The 13,850-nt window shown below is 42.7% G+C and overlaps 1 protein-coding gene across 1 annotated transcript in view; it reads right to left on the minus strand.

Moving 5' to 3' along the window:
- Positions 1–13,850, minus strand: part of aatka (apoptosis-associated tyrosine kinase a) — a gene marked incomplete at its 5' end in the record, with an annotated part of 30,581 nt that overhangs the window by 1,159 nt on the left and 15,572 nt on the right. Inside the window, 9 exons of the mRNA XM_084569998.1 lie at positions 72–3,402; positions 4,016–4,165; positions 4,679–4,800; positions 4,881–4,965; positions 5,495–5,628; positions 5,753–5,840; positions 5,991–6,109; positions 6,564–6,643; positions 9,665–9,806. Coding sequence (XP_084426124.1) covers positions 72–3,402; positions 4,016–4,165; positions 4,679–4,800; positions 4,881–4,965; positions 5,495–5,628; positions 5,753–5,840; positions 5,991–6,109; positions 6,564–6,643; positions 9,665–9,806 — 4,251 coding nt within the window. The remainder of the gene's footprint in view (positions 1–71; positions 3,403–4,015; positions 4,166–4,678; positions 4,801–4,880; positions 4,966–5,494; positions 5,629–5,752; positions 5,841–5,990; positions 6,110–6,563; positions 6,644–9,664; positions 9,807–13,850) is intronic.

The raw sequence follows: 13,850 nt of genomic DNA on the forward strand, positions 1-13,850 counted from the left end.
TGTTAGTGACAGTCCACACTGCACAACTTACTACTACATGTCAAGTAACTTGATCTAATAACATGCCATACCTGGTCAAAAAGAAACACTGTAACATCGTCGAAAAAGGACACAGCTTTTTTCTTCCTCTCCAACTCGTCACAGAAGGACTGAGTAAGCAGGGTGGGCATCTTCAGGAGGCTGCGGAGGTGTCTAGCCCTGCTGCAGTCACTTACCACCACTGGTACTGTGGTGAAATCATCCTCACTCTCCTCACTGTCTTCATCTTGGATGTTGTAGGTCCTCAACTCTTCATCAGACTCGCTGTCATCAGAGTCATCTTCATCCTCTGCTTCCTCCAGCGGAGCTCTTACATCTTCTCCGCAAAGTTCTAACAATGATGAAGAAGTGGACAGGTCAAGAGGGCCATTGGAGTCTTCACATGAACTGTCCTGTGAGTCACATTCTTCTGCATCTATGTCCTCAAAATCTTCTTCATTTATTCCCACACTCTCCTTTCTGTCCTCTGTCTCCTGGACATTACTAAATTCAGGCAGCTCTTCCTCCTCTGTGGATCCATCACCATTTTCGTTTTCTTTGCGGGGCTCAGCTGTGTGGTTTGTTAAGGTAGAGTCTGAATGCAGTGACTGGATAGAGGAGCAGTCTTCTTCTCTCCTTCTCCCCTCTTCGTGGTTTGCTGAGGCCTCATGGACAGTGGAAGACGGTTCTGACCCGATGGAGAACTCTGAGGAAGGTTCATCTCCTGAGTGCTCTGTCTCCAACCCCAGATCATTATCTGCAGGAGCAGACTCTTTGGTCAGGCAACCACCCATCTGTGGAGGAAATGGTGACAATAAGGACAACCCAGGGGTGGGAAAAGAATCGGGTGAACTCGTGTCAGGCTCTGATGTCACCAGAACACAACGTTTGATGTGTCTCTGATTTGATAAAAGTTCCCTGTTGTTGAATTGCTTTCCAGCAGAATCCTCATCTCCTATAGATCTCAATTTCTCAGCAGGAAAGTAACAATCCCCTGGACCTACAAAGAACTTTCTGCCTTCCTCTTGAGGACTAATCTCATTTTCAGCATCATAGTCAGAGAAATAGGCTGAGTCCCTGTACGGGTTCTTATCAGTCAGGCTCTTTAACTGCAGCTCTGAGGTGTTTGTGGAAGTGTATACCCCTTGTCCTAAACCCACCTGCAGAATAAGTCCAGCTTCACCACCCAGCCTGGGGCTCATCTCACCACCCAAAGGATCTCCAAGCTCTTTGAAGATAAACTCTGGAGATCCATTGTTCTCTGTGTCATAGCCACTGTCCAGGGACTTGGGCAGAATGGGTGTATTGAAAGAATCAGGGCTGAAGGCCTGGTCACAAGAGCTTGATATTGATGATAACAGATTAAAGGTGTCTACAGAGTCAGGAGTTCCTCCTGGATTCTTCAGTGGGCTGAGGACTTCCTCCTCTGCGTCGGCATAGTCAAGGTTGCAGTCAGCAAAGATCCCTGATGTAATATCTGTGATGTCATCATCATCATCATCGTCGTCATCCTCACTGTAGTCACCAAGTCCAACCAGGCAATTTCTGGAGACTCTAATCCCCACTCCACTGTCTAAAGTTTGGCTGTTCTCTGATGTCCCTGCATAGTCCCAGATATTATTTCTCTGCTTATCTGCCGAGTCTCCTGCTTGACCACTCTGAGGCTCCTTTAAAGAGGACGGGGACTTTACATAGCTTCCTTCGGGTGTCCTCTCAGAAAACATTTTGTCTCCATTAAGAAATGTTTGCATCTCATATTTTTGTTTCATTTTTAAACCCTTCATATTCATATTTGAACTGGTGAGACAATCAATAGGTTGCGTATTATCTGCAGTTATGTTCTTTTTCACTTGAGTGGCAGCTTCTTCTCTTTCTTTGTGGCATAATTGAATATATGAGCCTACTGCTGTGGGCTTGCTAGCAGCATTACAACAAGAGTCTCCTCCTCCCTCCAAAGTGCCACAAGGCCCGAAGCTATGGAAGGTCCTGGTAGTGGCTTTGGTTAAAGACCATAGTTCTATTGCATTTGAATCAGCAATATACTGAAGATCCAGATAGCTGTCATTTCCACTGCCTGTCTGCCTACTGTCAAAGCTCAGGCTGTTGTTGTTTGCTGAATGGTTGGAGATCCAGTTAGTGGCCTCTCCCTCAAAAAGTTCATCCTCAGTTTCTCCACTTCTCCGGTGACCCATTAGCAGACCATTGTCTGTTCCTACATCAATGCAAACGTGGTTAACAATTGGTAGTGTTTTTCTAAGGGAACCTACCATATTATGACAACTTTCATTAGCCACGCTAAGGCCTGTGTTCGCTTCAAGGTAGGGATCGCAGAAACCTAGGCTGGGGCTGCTGACTGCTTGTGACAAACTGCGATGGTTTTCTAACCGCCCCTCTGGATGGACATGGTTTGATTGGGACTCTGTTGACGTTTCCAGTTCAGATACACAGGGCACGCAGCGTGTTTTGAATGCTGCTGACTGTTCACAGTCATCACGATTAGATGAAAAGCCATTGTGGGAGTGGCCTAAGTTTAGAGGGCTGGTATTGGATACATGCCTTAGCAGTGGCTCCATGGTTAATTTGACGGTAGGACTTGAATCAGTGGATTTGGTGTTGTCAGCAGTTGACCAGTATGCACTAAGCTGTGTCTTGGATGAAACAGTTCGACTCTCAGAAGACAATCTGCTGTTGCTGGCTTCCAGTCCTGGGCTATAGTCCATAATGCTGTCATCCAGGTTAATGTTACAATCTACTGGTTCCTCTATGCGAATGTAGTACTCACTGTTGACTGAGGGGCTATGGGCACTCAAAACCGGGACCACACCGGGATGTTCGCATTCATAATAGGATGGGGACATGCTTGAGGTCAGGCTGTCATTCTTACAACCTCCTGATGTGGGTCTTTTGCTTGAGTAGTAGATATCCTGGTAGTGTGGGTTCCCATGGCCCAGTGGCCCACTGGTGGAGGACGAGCAATAGGGCTGCTCAGCTCGAGCCTGCTCCCATTTGTACTCAAAGTTGAGACCATGGCTAGTCTCTGTGACAGTCAGTAGGTCGTCTCCTGTCTCAGAGTGGAAGCTATCAGAAAAGTGCTCCAGTAGAGGGAATGAGGAAGAGGCAGAGGAGGCCAGCTCCACTGCCTGAGTTTTGTCTGCACTGGGGATGTCAACTGAGGTGGGTGTAGGGGTCAGGACTAGGGCTGTGGATGTTGCTGTGTGGGAGGTGCTCCCAAGCAAGTTTGGTCTTAAGGCATTCCAACGTTGCTCAAAGTCTTCCTCAGCTTCACTGGAGCATTTGGCACACAGGTATGTAACCAGAAGGTGTACTTCCTCGCTGGTGGGTCTCAACTCTGGCTGTAGCCAGCAGAACAGCATTACCTCATACCTGGACAGAAAGGATGTTTTTTCATAAACATAACCACAGAAAGGTACGTATTAGTCTTAAAAAACATTTCGTTTTATAATAAAGAGAGAGGAATATCTAAAAGTCAGAAAAGGGAGTTAGGCAAACATCAAAGCAATATAAAGATAACTTCTAACTTTTATGGAAACGCCTTGCACTTATTTATGGCACTAGCCAATAATGTGTAAAATATATAAAGGAGATGCCTTGCGGAAGATGTCTAGATTCCTCTTTGTGGATCTGTGTGGCTTCTCAAGTGTTGATAGCAAACTAGTTAAAAGCTAAATGGTGAGAAACAATTTAAAAAAAATAAATCAAAACAACATTTGGCTGGCTTCCCAGGTGAAGAAGAATGAGGTAATGTAACGCTGGTTGATTCCAAGGCGATTGTAAAGCATATGATTATGATTATCTGCATTATCTGATTATCCCCATCTGCACATTAAAGAGAAATACTGTATTAATTCATTGGTCAATGTGAGCTGATGGCCAAGTAATGTCAGCATTGTATCTTATGTGCCATCAGTATGCTGTATTTCTGTCTTGTTTTCTGAGTTTGTTTCCCTGACTGTGTGGCCATGCATGCATATCTCACCAGCGGTCAGCCAAGGGAAACTGGAGTTGGGGTTTGGGTAGCTTGAGCTGTTGTTCCTTCACAGCATATGTCAACACCTGTCTGTCAGAGTAGTGTCTGTATGGTTGGTTTCCCAGCTCAAAAAGTTCCCACACAGTCACTCCCAATGACCTGGAACAGTCAAAGATGGTACATGGTAAATGGCTTGTATTTATGTAGTGCTATTCTACCTATCGGTACACTCACAATGTCACATTTACCCATTCGTTCACAGTGTACACAAATGGCAAGTTGGAAGCAACTCTGGGGTTCAGTGTCTTGCTCAGGTCACTTGCGCAAGACGCTGCAGTCCATATGCCTCTGGTTCATGGACAGCCCATTGAACCTTCTGAGTCACAGCCACCCAGATATCATTAAGTTCAGTGATGCTGTCCCAGAAATGGGGAGAAACCTTTGTGCCAAAAGTAATAATAGCAGAACAAATCACACTAAAATATGTTCCTGGATGTGATCTCAAACTGAGACTGTCCAAGATGTTTGGTGAGTTACAATCATCACATACAATCACACATCCCTCACATACAAATGAAGAATAAACATTTAATTAATATATATTTTGCTATATGTGATAAGATAGCTTGATAAATCTGAAACATTATTTCCAGCATGCCTGGTGTATCTCACCATATGTTGCTGCTTTTGGTATGGTCAACGACCAACAAGTTTCCATGGACCTCATCTATGAGCTCAGGTGCGATCCAGCGCAGGGGCACCCAAATCTGGTCTTGTGTCACATAATAGTCATCCTACATAATTTTACAAAATAAATTAAATATTGTAGGATTAAAAATTGTCACATTCATATTTTCATTTGTAAAAGACTGACCTTGTATCTGCTGTGAGAAAGGCCATAGTCTCCAATCTTAACTGACATTTCTGAAGTTAGCAGGCAGTTTCGCAAAGCCAGGTCACTGTTGAGGCAAAGAAACCTTCTTAGAAACATTTCTACACTCTGATTTAATACATACTGAGTGCATTTGAAAGTTGGCTTTGAAAAAGTTTCTGTTTTTAAAAATATAAAGCATTCCATGTTGCCAATTAAAGAATATCACTAAATCATGATAAATGTACCCACAGATTGAATTAAAATGTAACATGAAGTAGATACATGCACAGTAACGGATACAGTTTCTTCTCACCTGTCTGTGTAAAGACACACACTAAAATAAGTCACTCTTGATCTTACCTCCTCCGTATTTGGGACATTGTAACCTTGACTGCTTTGACCACCACCACATGGCTGAGAGAGCAAGAGGGGCTCGCCCCCGGCAACAAAATCACTGATGCTGGAGTTTGTGACAACTACTCATGCAGCACCAGGATGTTGTTGCAGGGAGAGACCAGCAGGAGGCACACAGTCCATTCAGGTTGATACTTCCCTTGTAGCGCATTAACAATTGGATTGATGAAAGTAAAAGGAGGGGGAATGACATAATGTACCTGTGTATGAATTTGTTTTTGTGGAGGTGCAGAAGCCCTGAGGCAATGTCGCATGCCATTCTCTGGAGGATCAGAGGGTCAGGAGTCTCAGAATCAGCAACCCGACAACTGCGGAGATAACTCTTCAAATCGCCCTATGAGGAGAAAGGAAATGAGGGTGTGAGCTGCTCTGGCCATTGATGAGTGCTGAACCAAGTAAGAAAATGATTGAGTATATGTGAGGTACTGAATAAATGAAATTGTATCACTGTGTCCCACCAGAGGGCAAAATTCCATGACCAGAAGATATGGCGTGACCTCTGAACACTGTGCCAGGCACTGCAGGAGGGCAGGGTGCTGGAGGGTTCTGGCAAAGCAAATACCATTTAAATAAATATGAATGCACCATGTCCATGCATGTAGTAAATAATCAAGATCAATCAGTCACGTAGTTGGATTTTTAGGGTGCTATTCAGGCACTACAGAGAAGTGTTATGTGATGTCTTAGTGAGCTGACCGGTACGGCTGAGCCTCTTCCAGGAATTGCATCTGATCCTGGACACTGGCACTGGCCTTCAGCTCCTTTACCACCACCTTGGTGGTCTTGAGACCCACATTGACCTCGCCCAACAGAACCTTGGAAGCATACACATGAGGGAGAGCTGAGTCAGATTTTAGATAAACAATAAATAGCACCAACATGCAGTTGTAAAACTGAGCATTGAGCATATATAACATTCCCTTGACTCCCTCGATTTACATAGTGAGATTTGGAATGCTGTAAATCAAGGGAATCAAGGGAATGTTACAGTACATACAGCACAGTAAATTGTAAAGAATCAGGTGTAACTGTGAATTTTACCAATTGACTATGGAGAAAACACTGTTACAAGATTAGCCTCACTAGAGTGATATCATTATCGAATTACCCTGGCATTCCACAAAAAGTTGAATGCATCTTAAAATACAGTTAGTACAGTAAAGGATAGCTGCAGCTGAACAAGTTAAAGCAAGTGATAACGACTATAGAACGTGGAAGCACATTTCTGATCATATGCATGTTTTAAGAACAAAATAAATGCTTGTTTACCTTGCCAAACCAGCCATGTCCAATCTCCTTTAGATACAGCAGACTATGGCGACCGAGGTCTGATGATTTCAGCAGTTGGACTAAAAGTTAAAAATAGCAAAGACATAAGATTACTTTTATACAGGGAAAAACTGCTAAAAATATGAAGTGAGAAAAGTAAAGATTCAACGTTCAGAATTGTCAGCAGATATAGAATAAATATGTAACCCAATGCAGGAAAACCACAAAAAAGATAATGAAAATCTCAAACAAGAATGCATTCACAAAGGAAAAGACAACATGGAAGCAAATAAACTAAAATTTACAACTTTCCAGTCAGATTAAATCATATTATGAGAAAAGAAAAAAGCTTATCGTCATCATCACACAAATTCACCACAGAGACACCACAGTGCTGCAAAAAACATTACATCATGCACAAAAAGAAATACCTCCATGGATTCTCATATTACAGGAATGGAGATGCTGATGGTGAGTGGAAAGCTGACGATGCTGATGATGGAGCAATGGAGTGGCCAGCCACTCTGAGCACCTTGTTGGGGACTGAGTCTAAGACCCTTGGTTCAGATTGTGAGAACCAAGAGCCCATGGCCTCAGGGCCAGCCCCAGGTGTCTTAGCCTTATTGTGCGCTGTGGAGATTGAGCCCATGGTCACAGTGTGTGTGTGAGAAAGCCTCGGCAGGATTTAACCCTCCGAGCCCTTGCACAGCTGAACAAGCTCGCCACGCTGCCTCTCCCCGTCCGCACCATGCTCATCCTCCAACTGGGACACACACAAACACACATACTGTCCTCGTCTAGAGCTCTCCAGCTGTCGAGAAAACACCAGACTCCTTGGTTCCTATACAGACTATACTCAAATCTACAGCACACCAAAGGCGAAAATGATCCCAGATTCGAGCCAGTGACTTGATCTGTCGCCGAGTTGAGGCAGGAGTTCTGAGGTGGATGTCTGCTCTGGCTGCTGAGATGTTCTGGTCATGTATCACGCTTGGTGTGATTGCCATGCATGCATGCATGCCATTTGACGTACTAGTGCGCAGCTTCTAGACACCCAGTAGTGACATAAGGTCCCCCTTGTCACCCGGGACAGTAGCATTCCTCAGCCAAACATGACACAAACACAGCTCTGTCCAATGCAGAAAAGACTTCTGTCATACACACTCACCACTCCTATCTTAAGCCTCCACCCCCTGCTCTTAGGTCCTGGTGAATGCCACCACCCTTCCCCTGTCTCTCCTCATTCTGTCACAAACCGCTCACTGTATTCTGCCCATAATGCCAGTCCTCCAGTAGTGCGTTCCATGGACGTTTCAGCCCGGCCTTATGTTCACCCACTGCCCAACCAGCCTATAACAGGGCCATTGTTTAGTTCACTCACTCACACACTCATGCAGCGTCTCCTGGTACCCAGTGAACCAAACACATACACAGTCACAGGCATGCAAAGAAGACACACACAAGGTCCATTCTCCACTGGAATGCTGGGCAGAGGTTGTCACCATGATAACAGACCCACACTTCTCCAACCCAACCCCCCAGCCTGCACCAACCCTCCCTGACAGAGAGAAAAGAGAAGAATTAAGAAGTAGAATTGGAGATGTGCAAATGTGCAATGTGTAAGTGTGAGTGTGCATTCCTGTCCTAATAATGGTATTCCCAGGGAAGATGGTAGGGTCTGTTGGGGCAGTAGGATCATTGGGACTGTGGAATGAAACACACACAATCACTTCACACATTCGCTTCGTTGCATTAAGCCTAAGCAGTGGGTTTGTACTATCAGATCAATGGCAAATGTTGTACTGTGTGTTCGAATGTTCTGTAACTGATGCTATTAGTTTTGTTCTCACAGCAACATTCATTCATTACGTGTACGTAAGTGTGGGGGTGGATCATTTATTATATTTGAATAGTGTGTATGCAGGAGTTTCCAATGATGTGTGGCTAGCAGTGAATTAATAACCTGTTAAATTCTTATCCTTTGGTTTATTGATGCTGTAGTTGTCAAATACAAATCCTGTCCTATCGCCTTGGTGTTTTCACAGTTTGAAATTCATATGATAATGATATAAATAATGTCATATGTTCAATATCCAAGTATATGACAAACATACACGCAAAAACTGTAAATACAACACTAGCACACATGTCTTTACAGAAGAAAGGAGGAATGACTGCGGAAGGAGACATTCTCCCTCTTCTACAATCTCTCCTTTCGCCATTTATCTATTCCTCACCCTGCAACACCTGGACCAATCACACAGCAGTAGCTATGGGGGATAGAGCCGAGGCTAGTGATTGGCTGCAAGCCTGAGGCCGCCTTGTCCAATCATTGCTGACGCTCACATCCTGGGATGCTGAGCAGCAGCTCACCTCCCTTCTGGTTAATGCAGACAGCAAGTGAGTCATGCAGGGTGAGGCACACTGAGCACCCAGGATCTGGCATACACTGACATCCACACACATGCCATTTAAATGCACATGCACATGTTTGATTTGGAATGAACTGAAAAATACCTAAAAAAAAAAAAACAGTGTCTTTGCTGGGAAGCATCACATTAATGACATTTGATTGAGTGAGCATCATGCAAAACAGGAACATGTGTCTGAATTCATGTCAATGTAATGTAATATGTGTTTAAGAAAACAAACAGAGCTCCAGAAATAACATACAGTGTTGTTAGGTCAAATTCCTTCCTCTCCAGTGGGCTAGTTTTCACATAAAATAAGCTATGCAGCCCTGCAGTAGGTAGTTGATTTCTAAATATATTGCACAATGGACAGATGTCTGCCCCTTGTTGAGAAAATGTTATAGATAATGAAATACTGATATAAGATAACCAATGACAAATTCCACACTTCTTTTCCACTAAGCTTTTATGCTTTGTCTTGGTTTTACAGTTTCATAGTTTCATAATTCGCTTGTGTCATAATGCAGAGGAGTAACAACCTTTGGTAGATCTGTTAAAATGGTAGAATTATGACAAGGATGAGGATTAAACTCAAAATCAGTTCACGACAAGTTCAAATAGATATACATGCTGTACATTACATTACATTACATAAGTGTTATGTGCCAGTGGTGTAGTGTAGTTTCTTACTGGATCTGCCAGGCTGTTTGGAGACAGGCAGGGAGACCTCCGTGAGGGGAAGGATGTAAACCTCCGGGCCATTCTGGGAGGAAGGAGAGGCCAGGGCGGAGAGATCTGCCTGGTACTCCTCACCCTCAGTGTTTTCAAACTCCTGGCGCAAAGATACATGCTGGGATTAGTCATCCACTCACAGTCGTCCTTCTTCTGGGATAGTGGGAGACAATGGTCTGACTGTGAAGGCATTCAAATGCCTTGAGGCACAACCACCTACCCGTTCACCGCAGTCATGTACATTGTGGGGTGCATTGTGTGGGTCACATTAATTCCTACGGCTATTCAAACTGTATACACAAAGCCTTTCTTTTTTTCATTCATTCTTTTTTCCTTCCTCATACATACTCCCGAACAATAGAACTTCACATGTACAATCATACAGTTAATATACAGTATAATACATGTTGAATATATTTTAACTTAGGATTAGTTTTGTAAATAACATGTAAATAACATGTCCAGCTGTTCCATAGTTTACTGTGTGACAGTAAAACTATGGATTGGAGTTTACTATAAAGAGTTAACCAGAAATAACCTTTACAGTGTAGAAGTAAAGTGTCTGCACCACTTTCAGAGAAAGACAGGTGTCCAATCAGCTGTGCATAATACGCTCTAGGCCCTATCAACAGATTTACCCCCTTCTTCGTCATCACTGGTTTTAAACCCAAAGTGTAGCTTGTATTGACTATATCAGCTTCAGAAGGAGACTTATTTTATACTTGAGCATACTAGAGGAAACTCCTCCATTGTCATTACATGTATACCCCTCCACTTCTTATAGATATAGAAAACAGTAGCTTAAAAATAAAAAAAATTTCAAATCTGACACGTCTCCATTTACCCAGTCACCTATTATTTATTGCTTTTAACACAGAGACATTGATCCACCTTCTGGCTATAAATGTTAAGAAAATACAATGCAGTAGTAGATACAGAGAGAAACAAAACATTTTATAAACAGTAACATGGACAACTCTATAATGTGGAATAGGAGGTTTCTATTAATACTATTCTCCAAGTAGGTGTGGGACACCCTTACCAGATAAATGATACAGGTTTGGACAGTGGTGCAGTGGTTAGCACTGTTGCATCACAGCACAGTGGTTATGGGTTCCAACCTGCCGGCTGGCTTGGACCTTTCTTGTGTCAGCAAGGGTTTCTTCTCACATTTCCAAAGGCATGTTAGGTTAATTGGTGACTCTAAAATGCCTGTGGGTGTGAATGTGAATGGTGACCCTCTACACAATATACAGAATATAGTGAACACGTTTCCGAATTAGGTTAATTGACTAAATCTGAACCTTTCTCGAATAGTATCATTAGGTAAAATTTGAAATGGGTTCTTAATTTGTAGATAATGTGTTAAAATAGGTCTTGATTATATCTGAATAAAACTTTAGTAGGGTTAGTATTGTTAATCATAGTAATAATAGACTACCAAAAAGAAAGAAAAAGTTATTATTTGTTACAGCCCTAAACTTAGTAGTAGAGAAGTAGTTTTAACTCTAGAAACTTAAGTAACCAAAAACTGTAGCAATGTCAGTGTTATAGCACTTTGTATTTATAATGAGTAAGTGGGTGTGTGTACACGGGTGAGGCAGGGGGTGCAACGGTATGTGGATGTGGAATTTATATGTGGGTTTGGGGAAGGAGGGTGGGAGTGGAATTTATATGGTTATGTTTGTAGTCTTTTTCTAAGGAGTATGTGGACATGCAATGACAATAAAAGCATTATGATTCTGATTCTGATTCTGATTCTAAGCACCCCTAGACGCTGTGATGCTGTCCTAAGCATGTCCTACCACATGAAACATAGATTTTTCCATCTACGCTCTAGCTAATGAACCGTTAACTTCTAACCTCTATGTGCAGCAGCGACAGAGAAAAGGAAAAAGGGTTCAAATGAAACCGGGGGAAATGGGATTGGATTGATGCAAAATATTGTAATGGCTCAGTTTGAACGTCCGTGTGGTTCGATATGTGTTGACTAAATCGCTAGTGTGTATATACCGGAATGTGTGTTTTTCATTCAGGAGAACCATCTGCCACTCTGCTACAAGTGAAGTGTGAAAGCGAGCACCTGGCTGTGAGTCAGCCTTGCATAGCTCCCCAGAGAGCCTTCAGTTTAGAAAGCACTTAATACCCAGCCTCGCACTACACGCTTCGGTAAGAACACTGCGGCGGAGAGGAATAATGAAGTTTTTTGGCCTGTGCAACAGTGCAATTTTGCAGATGCCCAAGAATGGACACCTTGCAAGTGAGTGGTTGAGAGAGAATGACAAATAGGATTTAGTTATGTTTGCTACTAAATTACAAAATTAAGATTTTTATATTTTTTAAGCATAAAAAAGTAATAAGAAAACAGCCAGCATGGAGTACTGTTACCCACTCTGCCCTACTTAAATGTCCAAGAACATCTTTTTCAGCTCGTGGTCAGCTGTTTGGTAGCTCCATTTTCCACCTGAACTCTCTGATGACAAGGTACTGGAAGACAATGTTTCTGCAGGAATAAATAGTGTCATATTGTTGTATCAGTCTAAAGGTTGAACCGTGGCTGATCAAGAAAAAGGGAATTAACTATTGTTTCACAGTGTAAGGCAGGTGCACTATTCAGCAGGCTATTACAATACAAAATCACAAATATGCTATATTGTGAGACACAGTCCAGAAACCTATTGTTTTATTCAGGCTCTAATGTATCTATTTTACAGCTAAAACGAACAATTATGAGACTTATATAAATAACAAATATAATAATTATAAATAAGAAACTTGTAGCAGCCACTCCAGCTGATTTACAGTTTCTGCTCCCTCTCCCTCACCATATGCCACATGCCTGTGTCAATCACTGTCAGACCTCATCAGCCACTTAGCTCAGCGCTGGTCTTTGACACAGCATGACTGAGTCACGCTGGAAGCTGAAGGCAGAGACAGTGCGTGCCACCCAGTGATGGGAAAGGGTTCTCGGTTGCGTCACCTGCATACAATGAGGCAACAGCTCTCAGCAAGACTTTAGTTGTAGTTTTGAAGTATTGAATCATTTTTAGTTCTCTGTCAGAATCAGTTCAATTTATACTTATTTAGTTTCATAAGGGGCGGCACAGTGGCGAGGTGGTTAGCACTGATGCCTCACAGCAAGAAGGTCACCGGTTCGAATCCATGGGCCGGCTGGCCTTTCTGTGTGGAGTTTGCATGTTCTCCCTGTGTCTGCGTGGGTTCTCTCCGGGTACTCCGGCTTCCTCCCACCATCCAAAGACATGCTGGTTAGGTTAATTGGTGATTCTAAATTGGCCGTGGGTGTGCATGTGAGTGTGAATGGTTGTCTGTCTCTGTGTGTGGCCCTGCGATGGACTGGCGACCTGTCCAGGCTGTACCCCGCCTCTCGCCCGATGACAGCTGGGATAAGCTCCAGCAGACCCCCGTGACCCTTAACAGGACTAAACGGGTATAGAAGATGAATGAATGAATGAATGAATAGTTTCATAAGTCAGCTGTTTAGTGACCTAATGGAAAATGATCAGGTTTGATTTTAGGTTCTAGTCAAGGTTTTTTCCGGTTAAAAGGCAGTTCTTCCTTGCCACTACTGGCTTAGAGCTTGCCTTGGGTTCTAAAGCATCTTGAGATCATTTTTAAAATAACACATATCCAGCATTGCATGGTATATACCTATCACCCTGCCCTGCTTAAATGTCCTTGAGCAAGACATTTCCAGCTTAGGGACTGCTTGAAGACAGTATCCCTGCAGGAATCAATAGCGCCATATTGACATGTCACCAGGTTGGTGGACTATGACACAGTCTTTTCAGCGGCACTATTCAGCAGTGATGGGCCTTTTTCACGTATTATTTCTGACATTTCATAGACTGCATGCCTAACCATATTTACATTTTCTTCCACACTGTAATTAAAAACAAATCATCATCAGGACAAAAAAATCTCAATAATAAAAGTATAAATTGGTGTTATGGTTGTTTTTTGTTCATTTTTTATGATTTTATGATTTTATCCCTACTCTTTTTATGACTTATTGAAAGACAATGCAATATATAGACATTTTATTTTGAACAACAGTTTAAATAAAATGTCCAGTTTGTACGATTTAGGTAGATGATTTGCCCTAAATCAAATAAATACTTGTTGC

Source organism: Chelon labrosus (genome assembly GCF_963514085.1).
Source record: "Chelon labrosus genome assembly, chromosome: 21".
Classification (NCBI taxonomy): Eukaryota; Metazoa; Chordata; class Actinopteri; order Mugiliformes; family Mugilidae; genus Chelon; species Chelon labrosus.